The sequence below is a fragment of the Mus musculus genome, chromosome 11, assembly GCF_000001635.26.
Source record: "Mus musculus strain C57BL/6J chromosome 11, GRCm38.p6 C57BL/6J".
Lineage (NCBI taxonomy): Eukaryota > Metazoa > Chordata > Mammalia > Rodentia > Muridae > Mus > Mus musculus.
This window is the reverse complement of record NC_000077.6, coordinates 96,705,618-96,728,741: the sequence shown is the minus strand read 5'-3', so window position 1 is coordinate 96,728,741 and position 23,124 is coordinate 96,705,618. Positions and strand designations below refer to the sequence as shown.

Below are 23,124 nucleotides of genomic sequence, written 5' to 3'. Positions count from 1 at the left end.
GCAGAATAAGGCTAAACCTGGGGAATGTAGTTAACCCGCTGCCCACAGAGTCTTTTGGTATTAAGAAGATCAATGAGGGAGACCTTCTTTAGCTGGATAAGATTGGACCCCCATAGTACAAGATCTTTGTTTAACTTATAAGATTCATATTTATGCATATGTGTGCAGGCAACTTCATTCCTTGGCATCCATCAGGCCCGTGCATAAAACCAGGGACTGTCCTAGATACTGAGGATTCCACACAGGTCATATACAGTCCCTGCTCTCAAGGCTACCCTCTAGCTGGGGAGGTGCTATGGACCAGAGTTACCATACCAGTATTCAGGACTGAGGAACTTGAGGATGCTATGTATAAGAGGGAGCTTAGCAGAGTCCTAGCAGTCAGGGGAGGATTCTTTGAAGCTTCAGCTGTCTACAAAAGTTTGACCTGCTGAGAGTCACAGAAAGATCTTCAAGTTGGGAGGAGCTGAGGCTGAGCAAGACTTCATTCCTGAAGCTTGGCCTTAGGAAGGGTCTGAAGGCCTGCAGGTCTGCACCATGAGTTTCCGCTGTGTGCCCTAGACCAGGCTTGCTTACCCTCAGACAGGATGGTAACAAGGATGAGGGCAGATACTGGTTCCTATAGGGTAATGAGGGGAGTTAGAAGCCTGAGGACAAGTCTTGCCTCTGTAGACTAACTAGATTTTTGGCTCAGTTAGGTCTCCACCACATTGGGAACAGCCTAAGTCAGAAATGATGCAATCTTCTGACCACTTAATTAATTCAAAACACCCTCATTCTCATTTTGAGGACATTAGTCCATCTAATTATTTTTTTTCTAGTCTGTCCATTTGGAATGAAAGACAAAAGAATGAAAGCTTAATGCCAGCATTTCTCAACGTCTCTCCAAAAAAAAAAAAAAAAAGGAACTCTGCACTAAACAAAGCCTGGTAATTCAAAAGCAAAAGCTCTAATATATTCAGCATAAAACAGACAGAGGACCTAGAGCAATAATGACAACACTAATAACTAAAACAGTTATAACAATTAACAACAATTACAATGATAGGGGAGCTAATGGCGATGATCGCTGCATTTAAATTGCAAGCAGAGATGGGAAGGAGTGTTTCTAGAGAAAATGGGGGTGGGGTGGGGTGGGGGTAGGAATGGGAGTGTCTTGTTCTTTCTAATCCCCTGTGAGGGAGGCTAAGCTTCAAGTGAGCAAAGTTATCACAAAGAAGAGCAGCGGACAGAATTGTTTCTCCATTTCCCAGGTGGTTGTTAGGAATTGTTTCACACCAGATTCTTTGTGACCAGGATGGGCTCTTTTCCTTTTATGGAGTCCAGGCTGGTGTTACTGGTGACAGAGTCAATAGCAGCACCTAGTAAAAGGACCAGGACACCTATCTAGCCCTCCTTGTCTTCAGGCACAGCAGAAGATGACTGATCTCCTACAGCTTAGTTGTTGGGGGCGGGGGCGGGGGGGGGGGGCATGGGATAGCTTCAGAATTCAAAGCTGTGAGCAGGGAAAAGAGGCTAAAGGCAGGTCAGTGTGGTGTTTACATTTTCTTGATGAGTAAAGGGGGGGCTGTGTCAATGAGGTCTGGTCTTAGGCACAGCTGTTTAAATTAGGGACACCATACAAAGCCTTGAAAACAACCTGACCACAGTAGGGCCCAGTGAGAGTTGGGCCAACTCTGTAAACAGTGGCTTCGAATGCTCTAGTCTAAGCCAAGCCAGGAGGGGCCACCATGTTATAGTACACTCAAAGCAGACACCCACTGCTACCTTATTAACAATTTCAGAAATACGATGAAACTTGCCAGGTGCCACTCACTGTGACACTAGAGCAGGAAGAATATTTTTCTGCTCATTTTCCATACCATCTGATTATGTTCAAGCCCATTTCACCTTGACTTATGAAATTACTATGCTCCTTAATTTTGTAAGTATGATTTATGTGTGGAGACCAATCACAGGGCCTGATTCTCACCTCATCGGCTCCTTTGATTGGGTTAAAATGTTAGTGGGTGATGCTCAACTCAAGGTTGGTCCTGGAAAAACAGAGGACAAGAGCCACAGGAGCCCATGTAGCTCCCTTTTGTTTGGTGTAGGAGTTTTCTGTCAGCAGGCACCACAGTGGGCTGACAGAGGGTCTCCAGGATGGAAAGCCTATGAAAGACCACTCTTCTGACATGACTCCATGTTTATAAGACTAAGCACTAAGCCTGGTTTGCCCACAATCAGAGAGAGACAGAAAGACAGAGACATACAGACACACAGACACACGCACAGACACAAAGAGAGAGAGAGAGAGAAAGAGAGGGAGAGGAACAGAGATACACCAAGAGATAAATAGAAGGATAGACAGACACACAAAGACAGAGAGAGACACAAGAAAGAGACAGAGATATACCGAGACACAGAGAAACAGAGAAATGAACAGAGACACTCAGAGAGACAGAGACACAGAGACAAACAGAAACACAAAGAGACAGAGAGAGACATAGACACAGATACAGAGAGAGAGAGAGAGAGAGAGAGAGAGAGAGAGAGAGAGAGAAAGGAGAGCTCTATTCTAAGATCTTCTTTGGCCAGCAACTTTATGTGTCTAAGGGTGACTTGTCTCTACAGTATGGCACACCCAAGCAAAGGAAAATTTTATACCAACAGCTCACAGTGAGTCTTGCTTTGGGCTACCCAGAAGTTTCTCACAGCAAAGCAGGAAAATATGATCTCACCACTAAAGACTGTCAATGTTAGATCCTGTGGGACTGCCAAGCTGGAATTTAGAGAAAATCTGAGGTGTTGAAGAGTCACTCATTAAAGTAACCATGTTACTAACAGTCACGCTGTAAAGCAAGCTCTTTATAGATTGGGCAATCAATACTACAAGGCTGTGATAGATTTTCTAGGTAACAGAATAAAATAAAAGAAATTGCATCTTACAGGGTCATTAACACTCAATAAGGATAAACTGAATTCTGTTCCTCTCTCCCTCTTTGGATAAGATCTGGGGGTAGGCTTGAAAAATGTTAGCAGTTCTGTCAGAGAAAGTGCAGCATCAAGTGACAGGGTCTGCGGGATAGAGAAGAGTCCTCAGATGTGTCAGCCATAGCACTTTGGTGGGAAGGCAGCCGGGACAGGTCTTTCCCTCCCAAACACATGACACCTGAGAAAAACTAAAAGACACATATGTACATAGCTCATCTGTGACCCAAGAATTTACTCTGTCCCAGCCTTTTAAATGCCTTCATTCAGGCTGTTAGCCCTTCCCCCAGATCTCTATATTTTGTTGTTATAAAACTTAGAGATGACATTGGGAAATTACATATGTGCTGCAGTTTCAATAGCTCCTTTGGAGGAAAGGCACTATATAAATTCAATAAATAAATAAGTAAACACAAATAATAAAAATCACTGCCTCAGATTCTGCAGAGAGAGCGAAAAGACCTCCTGTTTTTTAATCAGCAAGTCACCAATCATTATAACTGGTGGAAGTACAAGCCTCAGAAACATATTTAGAGCTAGCCTGATGTTAACGACACCTATTTGGGAAGCAGAATGTATGAGGAACAAAAGACTTCTTTAAAAAAAAAATCCTAATTGAATTATACCTGTTGGGATAGCTAAGAAATAAATCTCCTTTTATCTCCCAGATAGAGCCTGAGTGGAGGGGCAGGCAGGAGAAAATGAGAGGAGGGAGGAGTCTGGGAGGGAAAGCCAGACTTTGCCAGGACACTGGCACTTCCTGAATAGAGTTTAATACAATGTTGGCCACAGGAAGTTATCCCACCCAAGGGGTCCGTGTGGGAGCTGTTTCTCCCTATGCTGGACACAGAAGTAGATAGAGAAAAGCCTTATTTGGGACATGCTAGGTCACAACAGATTTTTCTGTATGGCAAGTAGAAAAGAATAGAAATTAGGTTTCAGGGCTGGAGAGTGATTTCAGCCATTAAAGGCTAAAGCTCACAACCCAAACTTCGGAAGATTGGTTTTAGAGGATTTAATGTCATGGGCTAATCATCAGGAGCTAACATTCTCAAAGTTTAGGTATCCTGAGTGCTTTCATGACCTCTGACTGTCTTTGCTCTTCCCAGGGAGAAGTTGGATCTTTGCAAACCTGAGTCCTTCACTAACCCTCGAAGAGTCATTTCCTGCAGGGATGGGGAAGATGGCTCAGTGGGGGAAAAGCCCTTGTCTAGCCAGCATGAAGACCTAGGTTTTAATAACTGGAGTCCATCTAAAAGCCAGGAGAGGTCACATGTGTGTGAACCCAGTGCTTCCATGGCAAGATGGGAGACAAGAGACTAAAGAATCCTGGGTAGCTGTTCATGAGCCAGCAGGTCAGCCAGGCAAACACTGTAGGGCCAAAACAACAAAGAGACCCTGCTCGCATCACACAAGGTAGAAGGCTAGGACCAAGATCGAGACCGGAGCTTGCCTCCCCTCTTACGCATGCTCGCACGCACGCACGCACACTCGCACGTACACTTATTTCCTGCAGCGACCGGAAAGGGAAAAGAGGATTTTCTAGAAGACTATTCGTGAGAGGAAAAGTCAAAAGCAAAGGAGGGAGGCAAGAGGAGAATGAGCAAAGAGCCAGAGAGCGGGAAGGGAAACCGGGAAAGAACTCCTAAGCTTACGAATTTCATAGATTCTAAGAAAAAAAAAATCTGCTCATATCTAAATAACTCTTGAATCCGACTCTGCTGATAGAATAAATGTCCTTGAGGTGGCCCAAGCAACGTGCAACACTCCTTCACTTCACTGACAGTGAAGGAGTGAGTCCTTGGTCCACTTAAGGAGACTCCCAAGAGCATCTGACCTTACCAGGGATGGGCTCACTAAGAGCCTGAGGCACGGCTAACAGTCCGGGATGAATAAGATGTAATTTTGTATTCAACAAACCTGTTACATATTCATTTCCAAATGTGCCTGGAATCAAACCAGCCCATCAGAGGTCAGCATCCCTCTGTCGTTCTATCCTTCACCCCAGGCTCACTTTTCAGATCTGACACATTTCTATTCCTCTCTCGACTCGCAATCTCCGGGCCGCTCAGAGAGGAGACATTTCCACTCTCAATCTTCTGATCTTCGATGAGACAATTCTATTTTCACTGCACTGATTTAAGAAATACTGATAGGGAAAAAAAAAATTCTGGTTTGGCTTCCCACCTTCTGAAGACAACAAATCTTGGCTGTGCTAGGACATCGGTTAAAGTGATTGGGTGTCTGCTTTGAAAGTTAAGGCACTTCTCTATCCAGTCACTATATTTTGGGCTTTTGGGATAGTGTTTGAGGACCACTTCTCAAACCGGAAGCCACATTGCTGCACCCCGTGTTGTGCGACTTTGTCTTATACCTCGTCGCCGATGAGCGCCACATGTATCCTCTTCTAGATCATCATCATCTGAGGGAACAAACGGTCAGCATTAGCATCAGTGTGTGTGGGGAGCCGGTCTTCGTGCTCTTTCTTTTGTGGGTAGGGGGGTCACCTTTCTCTGAGCTCAGTGACCCCCTCTTCTTTCTTGTGTTTCAAAGCAGGGTCTTGCTATGGAGCCCAGGCTGGCTTTGAACTTGTGATCCCACTACCTTAGCCTCTCAAGAGCTGGGATTACAGGCCGATGCTATCACGTCTAGTTAGGAAATTCTCTCCTTTAAGGGAAGTTTACTTAACGCATTTTCTTCTTCTTCTTCTTTTCTCCCTTCAATTATCTCGCACCTTCAAATGGGCCTCCTCTCCTCCCCTTTTTTCTATTCCTGATTGGGTTTGAAGCACATACAATATACAGGGGGCTGCAGAGATATGTCAACGGACAAGCGTGTCAAGGTTCCGGCCTTGGTGGAACTTCAAAAACAATTCCAATTGGATCACCAAGGGGCCTTTCTTTCTTTCTTTCTTTTCTTTCTTTTCTTTCTTTTCTTCCTTTTCTTCCTTTCTTTCTTTCTTCCTTCCTTTCTTTCCTTCCTTTCTTTCCTTCCTTTCTTTCCTTCCTTTCCTTCATTCCTTTCCTTCCTTTCCTTCCTTTCCTTTCTTTCTTTCCCAGACAGGGTTTCTCTGTATAGCCCTGGCTGTCCTGGAACTCACTTTGTAGACCAGGCTGGCCTCGAACTCAGAAATCTGCCTGCCTCTGCCTCCCAAGTTCTGGGATTAAAGGCGTGTGCCACCACCGCCCAGCTCAAGGGGCTTTTCTTTAGACCTGATTCTTTTCGTAAGTCCTCACTTCTCTTTGTGGAATGCTTGCTTGCATTTATTATCTCCATAGAGGCATCTTCCTTGGTTTTAGTCATCCAGAGTAAGTGTGTGTGTGTGTGTGTGTGTGTGTGTGTGTGTGTGTGTGTGTGATTGGAAGTGGGTTTTAAACCTTCTGTGATTAATTAGTCTTTAACATATCCATTTTTGTTCAGCTGTATCGGAGGCTGGTCATGAACATAGTTTTATGTTCCTGGTACTTGAGGCCTGTAGTTATTTTTATTTTTATTCTTTAACTGTTGTATTCAGCCTGCCTTGTTCATTAGACTATAGGTTCCTGAGGGCAGATGGAATGGTCTTTTAATTAATTGCTGCGGATTCACAATGGGTTCTAAGTCAATGCTAGTGTCTAACTCCAGTCAAGTGTTTATATGGCCAAAGTCACAACGTGATTGGCCTGAGTTTCTTACCCTCATTAACCTGTTTCATCTCGGGCTTCATACTACATGATACAATAGGAACTGGGTCTTTATTACAAAAGTATGAGAATTAGAGCCACATTTAATAATCCTGTTTTAGGAGACAGAATTATAACATATGTATACATAGATATGGGGTAGAAATAGGCTCAATGACTTTTCCATCAACTAGCCCTCCTCTCTTTTTTCTTTTAGACCCACAGTCAGTCAGTCAGTCAGTCATTCAGACAGACACACACACAGAGGCTAGGGCACAGTCAGCCATGGGTTGAGAGCTGGTGACTCAGTTTTTCCTGAGCACACTTGGCTGCCTCTTCCTAGGTTTTATTTCATACACTTGCCTTGCTTCTCCACAAATGGGATCTTTGAGGAGATGGCCAGGGGACAGTCTCCCTCTAGTCTTTTTGAAAATGTCAGATTTGAGAAAATAAATCCTAAGCTCAAAGGAGAGCAGAAAGAGCATGAAAAGTGCTAGTTTACTCCAGAGCACTGAGAATACCTGAGTTTAGAGTGGGTTGTGGTGGCGCTCACCTTTGATCCCACTTAGAAGGCAGAGGCAGGTGGGTCTGGGTCCAGGTTGGGCTTATGTGTAAGACCCTGTCTCAAACAAAGAAACACAAACTACCCCCTGATTTTATGTTTATAAAAATGATACTCAGAAAAAATACAAAATTAAGAGTTTAACATTCTGGAGAAATAACTCACCTGTTACCAAGATTAAAGATACGCACGTTCACATGCTTGCCCTACAATTCGGTGGAAGAGGAGGCACCCTTAGAAAAAAAATCTTACTTTAAAAAGTTGATTATCGGCTGGGCATGGTGGCACACGCCTTTAATCCCAGCACTTGGGAGGCAGAGGCAGGCAGATTTCTGAGTTCAAGGCCAGCCTGGTCTACAGAGTGAGTTCCAGGACAGCCAGGGCTATACAGAGAAACCCTGTCTCAGAAAAAAACAAAACAAACAAACAAACAAAAAAAAAGTTGATTATCTTACGTGTATGAATATACCACCTGTGTACATGCATGTATACCACGTGCGTGCCCAGTGCTGGTGTTGGATCCCTTGGACTGGAGTTACAGACATTTGTGAGCTGCCATGTGGGTGCTGGGACTTGAACCCTGGTCTTCTGGAGAAGCAGCCAGTGCTAACTTCTGAGCCAACCTTCCAGCCCTTCAAAGGATTCTTATTTCTGTGTCGAGTCCAGCAGTAGGCTTTCCCTGTCACTGCCTGCCCTGCTTCTCAGCCTCACCTCAAGGAACAAAGACTGAGGAGGTAAGGGAGGCATGACGTCAAATGTAGGGGAACTGGGCACATAGAAACAAATCCCATTCTTTTCACATCATCTTTCTATTGCTCTCCTCCGCTAGGATGCTTTCCCTTTTTGCTGTGGGGCCGATTTTATAGGACTGACAATATTACAGCGTGAGTTGGTGCATCCTTCTTGTAGCGATGCCCAATACTTTGGACAGCAAGCGGCTCTTTTCCTGGTATCAGACAACTCAATCACAAGGACCAATAATGTGCTGTGCTTAGGCACTTTTACAGAGAGCGTTTATTCTACCTCTGCTGTCCGTGCGCAGCTGTCTCTTCCTCCCAAGTCTAATCAATGTAAATTGGGTCAGATCTCCGCTGTGAATTACAAATTGGATCTGAAGTTGGAGGGTCACCGTGCCTGCTACTCCACCTCCTTCCCACCGCCATTAGATGGGAAGCTACACCAAAGATCTTTTCTAAATAAATCAGACTTTATTGTAAAACTCGGCCACTGACGAGACATAACCTCATTAGCATTGATTTTAAAATAAATTATTGAAAGTGGCCTGCCTGCTCTTTGCATTTGTAAAAAAAGGAGAATGTAAATGTATTTGCAATGATAAAAATGAAAACTAAAACCTGATTCCTTTATCCTTTCAGGCAATAGCACTTAATCTAGTCATGATAAAAAAAAATGGAAAAAATAGAAATGTGCATTATTCAGTCTCAGAACAGACTCTCTGACTTCCATTGTAACTTTGGAGTCACCTAGAAAGAAAGAAAAATGCTGGCCATTAAGTATGCGTATGATTTGCCACTGTTACCAGGCCTTACAGGGATGGATGTGAACGGGAAGCTCCGGTCCCCACTTCTGTTCTGGCTACCTTGTCCTCTGGTGGTTGAAACTGGCCTCCCATTAAGAAGCTTTCTTACTGCTGGGTGTGGGCTGTGTCTCAGGAGTCGCTGAAGAACTGAGGCTGGGCTCCCATCACAGAGTGGAGGACTGAGGCTGGGCTCCCATCACACAGTGGAGGACTGAGGATGGTGTCCTGTCACACAGTGCAGGACTGAGGCTGGGCTCCCATCACACAGTGGAGGACTGAGGTTGGGGTCCTATGACTTAGGATGGGCTCTCTTCACACAGTGGAGGACAGAGGTTGGGGTCACACAGTAGAAGGCGCCCCTTCTACAGCTGGTTAATGACAAGCACTGCTCTTGGTACCTTCTTAGACTGAGAGGGTTTGATACAATTGATTTCAGACCCTTCTGTGAAACCAAGCTGGTATCTGACAAGGTCCAAAGTCAAGACAATGTTTATGTAACTGGGATTTTTAAAAAAGGCTTTCTGCTTAAAAAGACAGGTGGGTTAGGGAGTTAAATTTCTTATTTTTGTTACTCTGTACAAAGAAGCTTTGTTTTTACTTATTAATTGTGTGTGTGTGTGTATGTGTTGTGTGTGTGTGTGTACACCTGTGCTCACATGCATCAGGGTGTATGTCAGAGGCCAGAGAATACCTCGGGAGAGTTGTTTCTCTCCTTCTACTGTGTGGGTCACATGACAAGCATCTTTACCTACTGGGGCATCTTGTTGGCCTGAGGTTTTCATCTTAAAAGACAATTTTGAAACAAAAACATTTCTTTAGGTTAAAGAGCTCATTGGACTTCTTTCTAAGAATATTATTAGGCATCTTAGCATTACATCCATGGAAATACATCTTCATTTAAGAGAGAATTAAAATTTATGTGCTAGCTCAACTTTAAATAGTAATAGATTATAATGGTCCTGGCTCCTAACGGGGCATATGGGACCCCAATCTCACACAGGCTTTAAACAAATTAACCTCTGAAGATTACTGCCCACTTATTACATTAAATGCTCCACTTGATCCCCAAATATCTCATCTCAGTTGGGAAAACAGTTGAAGAAGATTCTGTTAACTGTGTGAACATGTGAGGGAACCATGGGGCATCACAAATGAGCCTCAGTATCCGGAGACTCGATTTCAATCAACATTCTTGGCACAGTATCAGGGACGCTAATGAGAGGCTGAGAGGAACAGGACACTGAATCCACCTAGGAGGGACAGCGAGGTGCTAGCTGCTTCTGACACCCGAGTCTTTTCTGACGTGTGGCTCTTGCACCCACTCCTGACACTCATTAAACGGATACCAGAAAGAATAGCAGGAGAAAAATGATTACATCAAAAGGAGGGAAAAGCAGTTTCCCCACACAGAAAGTGACAATAACAGCTTTAAGAAAATGCCTCACGTATTAATGTGCAGCCAGATGTCAAGGTGCTGTGGTGACAGATGCAAGAGAAATACAGGGAGACTTGACACGTAAAGGGACCATCCAAAAGAGTAGGAATGAGTTACTCCCTGGCAAGGCCAGACCAGGCATAGACCCCTGTATGCCATAGCAGCTCTCTACACAACAATAAAACATATGAGCAGGAGGCTAAGAACACATTTACTCTCTGCTGTGTATTGTGTGTATTGGGTAATCTTAACTGTTGCCTCTCAATCCCTCCATCCAATCTCTGTGGTATGGTTGATCTGCAAGATATTAAACTCAGTTTGTGCTAATACCAACCATTGGATTGCACAGAATTTAATTCTACAAATAATAACCGAGTACCTGCTAACTGGGTAGAGAGACAAGACTACAAATCAGCACGGTGAGAGACAGACCTTAATTTCAGTGGTGGTGGAGAGGGTGTCCCATCTGTGGATGCACCTGAGCAGAGTGCAGCACTTCCCAGGCAGAGACTAGAGGGGCATGCTAGGGAGAAGAAACAGCATGGTTCCAGCGGGCCCCCATGGCTGCTGCTCAAGAGTGTGAGGTGACAGACAGACAGACAGAGAGACAGACAAGATACATACACAGAGCAACCAGGGATGAGGAAGAAAAGAGGCCAAGAAACTAAAAAAAGGCTAGGGACCACACCGACTCTTCGTCTGTTTTGTGTTTTGGGCTTGGGTTTGTTTGCATTTTTCTTTCTTTAGATCTTTAACTATCACTGTTCCTTCTTCCTGTGTGTCTGGACAGCTATGCAGGGGGGAAGATAATCCTACAGAATGTTGTTTCCACTTGATTCTAATTAAAAAGAAACCTAGTTATATGCTTTACTATAAAGCAGTTTGGTTTCTGGGTCTGTAGTAACCCTCTGGGGCAGTGATCTCCAGTGGTCTCAGATGTCTTCCTGGCTTCTAGCTTTGAGGGCCCAGATAATGCAGGATCAGATTAAAAAATGCCCTTATATGGAATTTTGAATCTGGGATTGCGCTCATCTGCAGATTAACGTCACTTCAAAGAAGATGTGAAAATTTTTAGAAAAATGTTTTCTAAAAGATTTATTTTAATTTTTATGTGTGTGCGTGTATGTGTATATATATGTATGTGTGTGTGTGTATCACGTGTATAGCATGTACAGGTTCCTAAGGTGGCCAGAAGAGGGTATCAAGCCCTCTGGAGCTGGAGTTGTGAGCTGTTCAATGTGGGTGCTTAGAACTGAACCCTGGTCCTATGGAAGAGCAGCAAGTGCTCTTAACCACTGAGCCACCTCTCCAGCTCCAAAGCCTTCTATTTTAACATCTGGCTTTCATACTGCATTTAGGCCATTCTCTGAAGTTTAATCTACTACAGATGAAATCCTAAAACTCAAGGGTCCCTATATTCTCAACAAGAATCTCAGAATCCTAGTGAATATAAACCATATTTTCTACGACTAACTTTTTTTTTAAAAAAAGATTTATTTATTTATTATGTACACAACATTCTGCCTGCATGTGTGTCTGCAGGCCAGAAGAAGGCCCCAGATCTCATCTATAAATGGTTATGAGCGACCACATGGCTGCTGAGAACTGAACTCAGGACCTCTGGAAGAGCAGTCAGTGCTCTTAACCTCTGAGCCATCTCTCCAGCCCCCCCCCCCCCCAATCCCTCTCTATTTATATATTTTATGTATATGGGTGCTTTGTCTACAAGTATGTCTCTACACCAGAAGAGGGCATCAGATTCTGTGGTAGACAGTTATGAGCCACTCTGTGGGTACAGGGAATTGAACTCAGGAACTCTAGAAGAGCAGCCAGTGTCCTTAACTGCTGAGCCATCTCTCCAGCCCGGACTAACATTTTTTTCTGTGGTCTGGCTGAAAACCTTGAGTGCTCTGGTTTCCCTCTTGGGGACAAGAGCGCTAGCCATAGAGTAAATGCTAATTACCTCATGACTAATGTGATGTCACACATTTAATTTGATGGCCCATATATTATTTTGGTTAGGAAGACTTTTTTTGTATTGACTTGGTATACTTTGCATATTCTTTTCAGTTTTCTATTGCACTCGGGAAAGGAAGCTGCATTTACACGGCTTTCCCCATAGGCACAGTGAGGACTCCCATAGGCCCCACCCAGAGCAGGACCAGCATGCCTGCCTACACTAAACATCCTTCACAAAGCATGTTCACCTGCTATAATGAAATGGACACTAGAGATCTGAGTGCCATGTGACTATTGGTGAGTGTGCAGTGCTTGTACACTCCAGTGTTACTATTGGCTGTCCCTTCATCCAGCACCTGGCCTCTTGATTAGAAAATAAATAAATAAATAAAAGGGCAGGAGCAGAAGGTGTTCTCCACAGTCCATCTGTTCAGGATTTTTGGGTTCACATCTGCTTCACACACATAATCAACCGCAAGTGCCTTACTGGACTGTCTTGGGTCTGGCTGGTGAGGGTGGGACCTAGCCATCCCCCAACTCTTTGATGAGGAAGTAATATTTCCTATTAAATGGCACCAGGTCTACACTATTGTCACGTGTGGAGTGTTTCTTTGCCAGAGGGCTCCCTGCTAAGTGCACACACATCACTCTCTGGTTCCTCCTCAAGTCCCTCTAGGAAGTTACGTCATCACTTTGCGCATCTTACAAGTGGACAATTAGACAGGGCAAGGAGTTTGCTCCAGTTCTCACAGTGAGCAGGTGGCAGTGTAGATCCATTCCGAGTTACAGCCAGCTCTGTGCCTGTTGTATCTAGTTGTCCCTCACATGCTATTTTTCAGTAGATAGTGGCTGGCATGCCAGGGCCTTGTGGGGGCGGGGAGGGGAGCTCCCGGGTGGGGAGATGAGGCTGGACCCCCTCACGTTCTTTCTCCATTTCTTTAGGACTGTGGTGTGGCATAGGCAGAACGCACAGAGCAATTTCAGAAGCACCAATGGTGGGGTGATAGAGAGCTTGGATGATGGAGACATGTGGCTGAAATAATCACATGATAATTAAATGACTATATACCTCCCCACCCCATGCTGTCTGTAAGAACTGTGGTGTATAGTGGCTTCTGTTCATTGGATGCACAGGCAAGGTAGCTGCTGTCCTTCTAACCTGCAGAAAGAGATCCCACCTTTTCTATAGTGTGGTTCCCTCAATTTCCGTGGACTGGAGTTGTGGGCACAGGGTTAGTGGCTGCTTGAGGAGGCTGACTAAGCTCCATGCCGTTGGCTCCACTCTTTTTTTTTTTTTTTTTTTTTTTTCCTTTTTTTTTTTTTAAGATTTATTTATTTATTATATGTAAATACACTGTAGCTGTCTTCAGACACTCCAGAAGAGGGCACCAGATCTCGTTACGGATGGTTGTGAGCCACCATGTGGTTGCTGGGATTTGAACTCCGGACCTTCGGAAGAACAGTCGGGTGCTCTTACCCACTGAGCCATCTCACCAGCCCCCGGCTCCACTCTTGTATATAAGCAGTGGGAGGTTTGGAGGCATTTTAGGGACCTCAGCTTGTTTGTCAGCAGTGTTTAGGAGGCAGGATGAACTTGGTCACTCAGAAGCTGGTGGTACAGTCCTTCCTTCTGACCCAGAGTAAGGAATCCCATCCTGTTTCCTGCGGTCTCTCTCCTTCACTCCCCCCCCCCCCCCCAGCATCAGTTTCATCCTCCCTGGCTTCTTTGGGCATCACATAGCTTTTCTCTGCAGCCCAGAAGGCAGAGTGGCTTGGAGATCGTTGGAACCTCAGGTGAAGCCTCATCCGGCTCTTTCCCCGAACCTGGGCTGGCGTGAGCTCTCTAGGAAGATCCTGGCCAAGCTGGGGAGAGCATCTCCTTTTAGGGAGTGTGGTGAATTAGATCGCTTTCTGCACCCTGCTGTTGCAATGGCACAGGCTGTGGAGGAAGATTCTCGGAGGAGCTCTGTTTTAATGTAGCAATTTGATTCAATTTTCCACTCTATAAAATTACCCATCACCGCTCGTTGCTTCCTAACAGACACCTTCACTCTTAATTTAACAATCCTATCGAATTCTGCCAGGGAAATTGGAAAAATTTATCACCTGTGAAATTTTATTTTCCTTTGGTTGTATCTGTTTTTGTAAAACTTCATTAACGACGATGACTTGCTGAGGAAATTATCATTTTTTTTTTAACTTCAGACACAAGAAATGGCTCGACCTCAACCAAGATATCATTTGCATAATAAAACACAACAACAACAACAACAACAACAACCACCACCACCGCCGCCGCCGCCAGGGGAAGTGGAGTCTGGCAGAGGCTGGAGGACTGAGGAGGATTGAACACTTCTTGGTGGGGCTTTGAGGACACACAGACTTGCAACTTGACTCAGAGAGCAATGACGTCGCTTGTCTCTCAGGCAAGAGACAAATAGGGAATACCTACTTAAGAAGGCTGGGTCCTCCTCTTAGGAAGCCTTGAGATGCAATTATTTACTGATAATGCTTTTAGCAAGGGGCCCTGTCTTCTGGGGCCTAAGTGTTGGGTTCACCTTAGTTTCCAGGTTCATCTGGGATGCAGGCTTAAATTGCTATAAATTTTGGCTTAATTTGAATTTCTTAGCAGAGTACTAAACTCCTGGCAAATTTCCACAGGAGCGCTTCCTGAATGGACTTGAAGATTCAGCTTTCCCATTGTCTAAATACCTCACAATTAAAAGGCTCAGGCTCCGGCTTTCCAGTCTGACCCCCACTGTGTTCTGTACTGTTCACCAGCTGCTGGATTCCCACCAGAAGTGGCTCTGCGGGAACAGTGATGACTGTGCGTTTTCTGAGATGCTAGTGAGCCTGCCTTGTGAAGGGGAGGGCTCCAGAGTCAACCGGCCCCAGCACGGGGAGAGGCGAGGCAGGGTAGGCTTACTCTGAGGAGATGAGATTTGACTCTGGGCGATGATGAGGTGTGTTCTATCAGAGTTTTACTGTATCAAGACCATTGTTGGCATCTGCACAATCCAGACTTTGGAAATCCTCCGTACCTTTGAGACAATGCTTTATCCTTCTCCAGATTCTACAGAAAGTAAGCCAGGGCTAGAGAGTTATGAGAACGCACCCCCAAACTCACAGCTAGCCAATGAGAAACAGAGGGAGTGGTCTCTAGCCTTTAACCTTCATGGCTCAAGAACAAGTGACGTCACGTCACGTGGTACCGCTGAAAGAGGATTTCATCTTGTTCCCAGAACAAGGCAGAGTCACCGGGCTTTTTACACCATCTCCTTCAGACAGTGAACCTTGAATAGGGATAACTTTGGGGGCTGTTTCGTTCTTTCGCATGTCAAGAGTTTTTTGTTTTTGTTGTTGTTTTTCTGAGCAGCAGGAGGTGGGTAGTTAGCCGGTGATGTATCTTACCTGGTAGGACTTCATAAATGTCCTCCTCTTTCTCAGTAGGCTCAGGCAAGGCCATGGCTCTGCACTGGGAGCCAGACCTTGGGGAGTCAAAGCCATCGACGTCATTGTACATTTCTTCCTCTTCTTTCTCTTCTTCCTCCTCTTCCTCCTCCTCCTCTTCGAAGGGAATGGTTAAGGAGCTAAGATCTGCAGCGGGAGCAAAGATAAGAATGAATAAAGATAGAAAAAAAAAGAAGTATAGGAAAGGAGGAGGTGAGAGAGGAGGAGGGATGAGAATAAAACATGTCAGGAGAAAATGAAACACTAGGTTAAGGGCTGTTATTTCTAATGCGGGCCTCAGTGGCAGGAAATCTACAGAAAAGGCCAGCCCGTCACTGCATCAGGTTTAACCCACCAACATAAATCCTCCCTGGCAATAAAACGTGGTCAGGATGAAGCAGCCCAGAAAAGTATGGGTATGGGAACGGAAACGCAAGGTGAAAGGAAGAAAATAGGCCAGGCGAGGCATTGCCTGTGTCCTATGCTCTGCTCGCCAAGCAGAAAACCGGATCGGTGAGCGATGGCTCCAAGTTGGCCAGGGTGACAGAGCCCAGGCAATATGGCGGAGTCTGAGCTCTCAGACGTTCATTTCCCGGTGGTCTCACTGTGGAATTCAGACAAATTTGTTCGTGGAGAGGGAAGAAAAACAAATGAGGAAAAGCAGCAGAAGAAAAGAAATGGGGGCACGGGAAAACACAACCGTGGTGTGACCAGACGGAATGGCCAAACAGCACAGTTACCATGTCCTTTTGCGGCCTGGATGACCTCAAAGTGGGTCACTGAGGAGGGGGTGTTCAGCCATTACCGCACTGGTGAGCACCAGGGCGGGGAGAAAGATTGGTTTCAATTCTGATAGGGGGATGGGAAGCTTGTTCTCTGCCTTCAGTGTGCTCCCGGAACCCCCACCCCCACCCCCACCCCACCACCGAGGGGCCGCTGCAGGACCCAGCGAGCACACTGAGCATACTCTGGGGACAGGAAGGATGGAGAGACAGGAACGGTTCATTTCGAAGCACAATAAAACTGCTTGGCTTGATTAGGCTTTTAATAAAGATTTCCCAACAAATTTCATCTGAATTCCGGCGACTTCATAGGAGGAAAGGATCAAAGGCACATTTGCGGCTGAAACCATATGTTATTATTTTGTTTGTTTTAAAATAAAATGGAATGAATAATTTCTTCAATGTGAGATTCTGAAAGTACCACAGGGTACAGCTCAATAAAGCTGCTTTGAGTTTTATTGAGGTTTATACACTTAGGGGTATATTACACGCATAAATCCTAGGCACCTAGATGAGAGTGTACCCTGTAGCCTCACCATCAACGCCCGTGTCTGCCTAGCTCCAGCCTATTATATGGGATGCTGCTGGTGCACGCAGTAGTTTGTTTTTGTGATAGCAGAGGTATAACTGAGGAAAAGAGGCAATTCTTGTAATTAAGGCTGGGGCGCTTTCTTCTTTTTTATCCACCATAAAATCTTACGGCAGAATAATAAACCGTGATGAGAAAGCTTGGTGTTTTTAGGTGGATTGTGTTTCTCCTTGAGACATGGGCCACGTACGGAGTTGGTGTTCTTGCATCTTACTGAGGCTCGTATGATGGTGTATGAAGGTCCTCTTAGGCCAAATCTACCTGTTTGGTCACTCTCAGGGGAAGGCTTCCTGGGCCATTGTGGCTGCTGCACCAGGCCTTCTGGCTGGCCAGCAGAGGGTACTCTAAGAACAGCCTTTAACCTCTTCAGGCAGGGCTCTTGCCATTCCCAAGGCAAGGTACATTTTATTGTGGCTTGGGAAACGACCATTTATTTTTAATGTCCAGTGTCCCTGACAGCCACCTAGATGAGTTTAAAACTCAACTTTTTAACAGAAAGGGAAAACAGGAGAGGAAGGACTTGGATCTCAATGACATGACGATTACTATGCAGGATTACCTTTGCAGATAAAAGGGGTGAAGTGGGGAGAGGACACTTAGCTAAGCAGCTTTCTGAATCTTTCCCAAATGACGATTAGTGGCTTGTCTACATGGTGTCAGTGGGTGAGCTATGACATCAGAGGTGACCTGACGCCTTTTCTTCCCATTCTTACAGGATACTATTTGTTGTTATATTTAAAGGCCACGTAGGGTAGGTAAGAGAGCCAGGAAAAAAACACTTAGAGAAACTTTTAGCTTAAACTCTCAAAATACAACTTCACCTGCCAGCCCACTCCCATAGCATGTAGTTTTGAAGTGGTGCCTCTTACCTTTTAACAAGAAACTTATTTGATCCACCCAGTCTCTGGCTTCAGCTGGACTAGAAGCTGTAAACTAGAGAAAAACAAGAGGATCAATGTATCCATCACAAAAAGTGCTCACGACTCCTGCTAGATAGACTCAAAGGAACCTGAGTATCAGAATAAGAGGCTCCGAGTTTCTGAGTTTCAGAATTGAGCTCGGTGCTCAGAGTTCTCTGTTTTCTTATCATTCAGAAAACAAACAAACAAACAAAACCACCAAGACACCTCACACAGCCGCGCTGTGCCTTCAGCAATTTCACACACCAGAGAGAACAGCTCTTTAAGTCGAGATGTTGATGTCCATGTATACCCACTCACTCGATTACGTCTTTATCATGGATTTGTTGGGGAAAAGTTTATAGAAAGAGAAGCAAAGTGCCATAGATGTGAGACTAGAATACTACAAGGGAGAGGTCTTTGGCAGCAGGGAGATTTGTTTTTCTTTTCTTTTTTAAAGATTTTAGCTGGGCGTGGTAGCGCAAGCCTTTAATCCCAGCACTTGGGAGGCAGAGGCAGGTGGATTTCTGAGTTCGAGGCCTGCCTGGTCTACAAAGTGAGTTCCAGGACAGCCAGGGCTACAGAGAAACTCTGTCTTGAAAAACCAAAAAAAAAAAAAAAATAAGATTTTTATTTATTTTATGTATATGAACACACTGTAGCTGTCCTCAGACACACCAGAAGAGGGCATTGGATCCCATTACAGATGGTTGTGAGCCACCTTGTGGTTGCTGGGAATTGAACTCAGGACCTCTGGAAGGGCAATCAGTGCTCTTAACTGCTGAGCCACGTGAGCACGAGAACATCAGGTGTGAGGCCTATGAGCAGATGAGATGGGCTGAAGTCCAAGCACAGGTAGGGAGCAGAGGCACTGGCAGGAAGGCTCTGACTAGACTTAAAATGTAGGCGACAGGAAGCCACGTCCAGTTCCAGCAAAGACTGTGGGTATTTCAATAGCTGTGGCTAGGAAGGGTTTGAATGGGGGTGTCTGGAGATTAGAGACCAATTAGGAAGCTGTTTAAGTAGCCCGCTGGGTGAAGTGACAGGAACTTAGCTATTGCAATGACTTTGGGATTAAATAAGGAGAGGAAGAAAAGGCCAAAGGAAGGCTCCACGGCCCAGAGGGATGGTTTGGATTCAATGGGCCAAAGACAGGCATCGGGCATCAAAACAGACCGCATTCTGATTCACCAAACAGAGCAGTCAAGCACTAAGCCTTTGTAATTTTAAAAATGAATCAACTTGAAATAAAAGAACATTTTAACTCTATGGTCATTAGGGTTTGATAAAGGTTCATGGTGCATAAGAAATGTAGGCTCATGGATTCTCCTCTCTCTCTCTCTCTCTCCCTCTCTCTCTCTCTCTCTCTCTGCGCATCACAAGCAAGTATATATATTCTTTGTATGCATGCAGAGGCCAGGGGAGGGCGCTGATGGTTTCCTCTTTCCCTATCCCCTTTGAGGCAGAGTCTCTCCTTGAACATTGAGCTCCTGTTTTTGTTTTTTTGTTTTTGGCTCAGCTGGCACTCAGCAGGCCCCAGCAATCCCTTGGTCTCTCTTCCCCACTGTGCTTGAGACCCTACTCGTTATATGGGCTGTGGATTTGAACTCAGGTTTTCATCTGAATCATCTCTCCAACATACTCATAGTTTCTGAAAAACCACCCAGTTCTATAAAGTGTTTCTAGGGGACACTGGTTTGAGCTTTCTCACATAAAACTTTTATCTGGACATGTATTTTATCTGGATAAATATTATAATTTAATAATAAAAACAACTTCGAAACATGCTGAGATATAATGAAAACATGGAAAACATTTTCACTCTGTAGTTAAAGATTATTTTGGATTTCATGGAAGGACTTCAGGGTGACAGAACGGGGACTGTAGCTGTGGAATCAGTGTGTGTGTAAAGAACTGGACTGTGGGTTGCAATAAGCAAGAATCTCACCTTGTGGGCTGAGACTGGGAAGAATGGAGAGGGGTAAAGTCACGAAAGACAAGTAAAGGCGGCATCTAGGAAGAGCGTACGTAGCAAAAGACGAGAGGAGAAGGCATTGCGCAGCAAAGGAAGGAGCAGGAGGGCAGGTGGGGAGAAATGAGCGGGTAGCACAGCAGGCGGAGTCCACCATAGCCCCAGCCACTGTGGCTCACAAGCAGCAGCAAGGAAAATGCTGGGCTTTCGAGGATCGTGAGGATGGCTTACCTCATAGCTGCGCCTATCCTGGGAGATCAGTTCAAAGCAGGATTCTTTCTTGGAATCTTTTCGCAGGTGAGGGGCCATCCGGACACTGTAGCCCTTAATGAGGAAGGTCCCTTTGGGCTGCTTGCCTGCAAAACAGCAAAGCTCCCTGTGTCTCTTGAGAGACACAACGGCTAAGGGAAGGCATCTTTTCTGGGATGGAAAATAAAAAGCGCGAAACAGCTGTTGCATCCTCGAGGAAGCACGATTGTCTAAGAAAGGTTATTAGGGAAGCTTGGGAAGAGGCTACTGCCATAGGCAGGCAGAGGTCAGCACCAAGCAGGGGAAATCCAACATAAAAGGTTATTTTACCCAAAGTGTGCAAGAGAGATGGGGAATGCATTAGAATGTTAAAGAGATCTGTAATAACAGAAAGCAGGAGTTATTACAGCAGAGAAAGCCTGTGCATGTGGGGCTCCTGAAAGCTATTACAGAGCCCAGCCCTTATTATCAGGACCAGCAGAGCTCACTTTCAAGGAGGGGCGTGGCAGCACAGCTGGGTGATGTTAGGTCCTGGAATCTCCTTCCACACCTGAACCTCAAAAGCCCGCCCCCTCCCCTGAGGGTCAGGTGGGAATTTATGCTAGAGGAAGAAAGGTTCAAACGTAGTCCTGGAGATAAACTGGGAAATAACCAAGTAGTGTTTGTATCTTGAGAGGATGAGGAAGGTGACAGAGAGACCTCAAACGAAGCAAAGGAGACACCACACTGCCTGTCACTTCCATTGGCAGGGGTCGGGGAAGCCCAGCATTTATTCCAAAACAAAAGACAACACTGGCCTCCTCCCTGTTTCCCCGAGAGAGGTTGTGTCTGTTTTGTAGTTCAGACAGAACGTATAGAGGGCAACAACTGCACGGTCTGGGTGGTGAAGATGCCCTCTATCAAGTGGAGAGAATTGATATTGAATCTTTCCGTTACCTCGTTTAGTGCTGGAGATTGAACCCGGGGCATCCGATGCCTTTGGATGATAATGACAGCAAATGAGGGACAAACTGAGGAGGGAGGGAAGAAGATGGAGAGGGAGGGAGGGAGGACGAGAGGGAGGAGGAGGACGGTTTGAAGGAGGTCGTTAGGAGGGAAGGAAGAAGGATGGTGACAGAGAGAGGATGAAGAGGGAGGATGGGAGGGAGGATGGGAAGGAGTGAGGGAGAGGGAGTAAGGGAAAAGGTTCTATTTTTACCTGCTTGAGCTAAAAGAAACACACAAACACTATACCTACGGAGAAACTGTCCTGGGCACAATAAGGAGTAAGTGTCGAGAGGGGAGCCATGCAACAGTGCTTTCTGACACCTGAATCTTTTTTGTTAAAGTATCCCTCCTTGTTCTAACTGGCCACTAAAATGTTTTGTTGTTTCTTTGGTCACCAGATTTTATTTCACCCTGACGGCAAAATGGTCAATAAAAGTCTCCAAGCCTCTCCCGCTCTCACCCCTCCTCTCTCACCGTAAGACCTGAGCTCTGAATGAACACACGCGGTTTTGTACTGAGAGATGCCAATGCTCATCGTCATTGTTTTTTGAAGAACTTACTCGCTTTTATTTTGTGTGTATGGAAGGTTTGCTTGCATGTATAGATGTGTGCTATGTGCATGTCTGATACCTTCAGAGGCCAGAGAGGATGTCAGATCTCTCAGAACTAGAGTTACAGACAGCTATGGGATATCACATGGGTGCCAGGAAGGGCAATAAGTGCTCGTGACCACTGAGCTCTTTCTCCAGCCCCCAAATACTTATTTAAACACAAGAGAAATAATGAACAGTTTTACAGTGGTTCAGGTAGCATAGTAGTTTGAAGAATAGAACGGCTGTCAGCCTTGTAGGTCTAGAATTAATTAACTAATTAATTAACTAATCAAGGTTTTGAGACAGAGTCTCATAACCCAGGCTGGCCTTTCTTTAACTCCTGAAATAGCTGAGGATGGCTTTGAACTCCTGACCTTCCAGATTCTACCTTCTGAGTGCTGAGATCACAGGCATGCACCATCACACTGGTTTTATGCAGGGCTGAGGATCCAACCCAGGGCTTGCCAGGCATGCATGCCAGGCAAGCATCTACCAATTGAGCTGGACCACTAGCCCAGGTCTAGAATTTAGGAGAGAACTGGTATTTCTTGGACTTGCAACTGGGCTGGGGGTTGGAAGGACACGGAACTTTTGCTGCTCAGTTTTCTGAGCAGGCTGTGGCCAGATCCAATGAGAGAGACTCTGAGGAATCCAAGATGGCCACAAGATGAACTCTGTGCCACCATAGCCAGGGGGAGCGGTAGAGCGAGGCAAGTGCCACAAACCAGGGGCAAACCCTAAGGGTCCCAGGTCACCATCAAAACTGCAGCTCTTTCTGCCCTTGTATCAAAGGTGGGGGGAGACTGTTTTCCAGGCTAGGAGAATACAGTTTAGAAAGGAAGCAAGCGAAACAGAACAGACTGAAGGGTAAATCAGAGGCCTTTTTAGTAGGGCTACCACTGGCCTCTGCGAAGGTGGGAGAGTCCAAGGGAGCCCCCTTCCAACACTTAGCTCCTCTTCCTCTGGATCCTAATCTGAAGAAGGGTTTCTCCTCTCCCAGGGAGTTGGCCTTTGTGGCAGTTTGAATAGGAATGGCTCCCTTGACTCAAGTGTTTGAATGCTTGGTCCATAGGGAGAGGCACTATTGAGAGGTGTGGCCTTGTTGTAGTAGGTGTGGCCTTTTTGTGGTCTTGTTTAAGGGAAGTGTGTCACTGTGGGGGAAGACCTTTGAGGTCTCATATATGCTCAAGCTAGGCTTGGTGTGGCATTCATCTCTGCTGCCTATGGATCAAGATGTAGAATTCTTCAGCTCCTTCTCCAGCACCATATGTGCTTGCTCACTGCCATGCTTCCTGCCATGAGGATAATGGACTAAACCTCTGAAACTGTACGCCAGCCCCAATGGAATGTTTTCCTTCATAAGAGTTGCCTTGGTCATGGTGTCTGTTCATAGCCATAGAGCCCTAAGACAGCATTCATTCACAATAATAACTTTTAAATTGTATTTATTTGTAGTTCCCTCCAACTGTGTTTAA

At 45.4% G+C, this 23,124-nt stretch overlaps 1 protein-coding gene across 7 annotated transcripts in view; it reads right to left on the bottom strand.

The window, feature by feature from the left end:
• The window catches only part of Skap1 (src family associated phosphoprotein 1), a 295,053-nt gene that overhangs the window by 30,881 nt on the left and 241,048 nt on the right, over nucleotides 1-23,124 (bottom strand). For 4 of the 7 annotated variants that reach the window (XM_006534508.3, XM_017314838.1, NM_001033186.3 and 1 more), the window contains 4 exons: nucleotides 20,052-20,176; nucleotides 17,819-17,882; nucleotides 15,540-15,725; nucleotides 5,345-5,392 (listed from right to left, as the gene is read on the bottom strand). In XM_006534508.3, the coding sequence (XP_006534571.1) occupies nucleotides 5,345-5,392; nucleotides 15,540-15,725; nucleotides 17,819-17,882; nucleotides 20,052-20,176 (423 nt within the window). The remainder of the gene's footprint in view (nucleotides 1-5,344; nucleotides 5,393-15,539; nucleotides 15,726-17,818; nucleotides 17,883-20,051; nucleotides 20,177-23,124) is intronic. The other 3 variants (XM_017314839.1, NM_001177899.1, NM_001177898.1) reach the window with 1 other exon arrangement.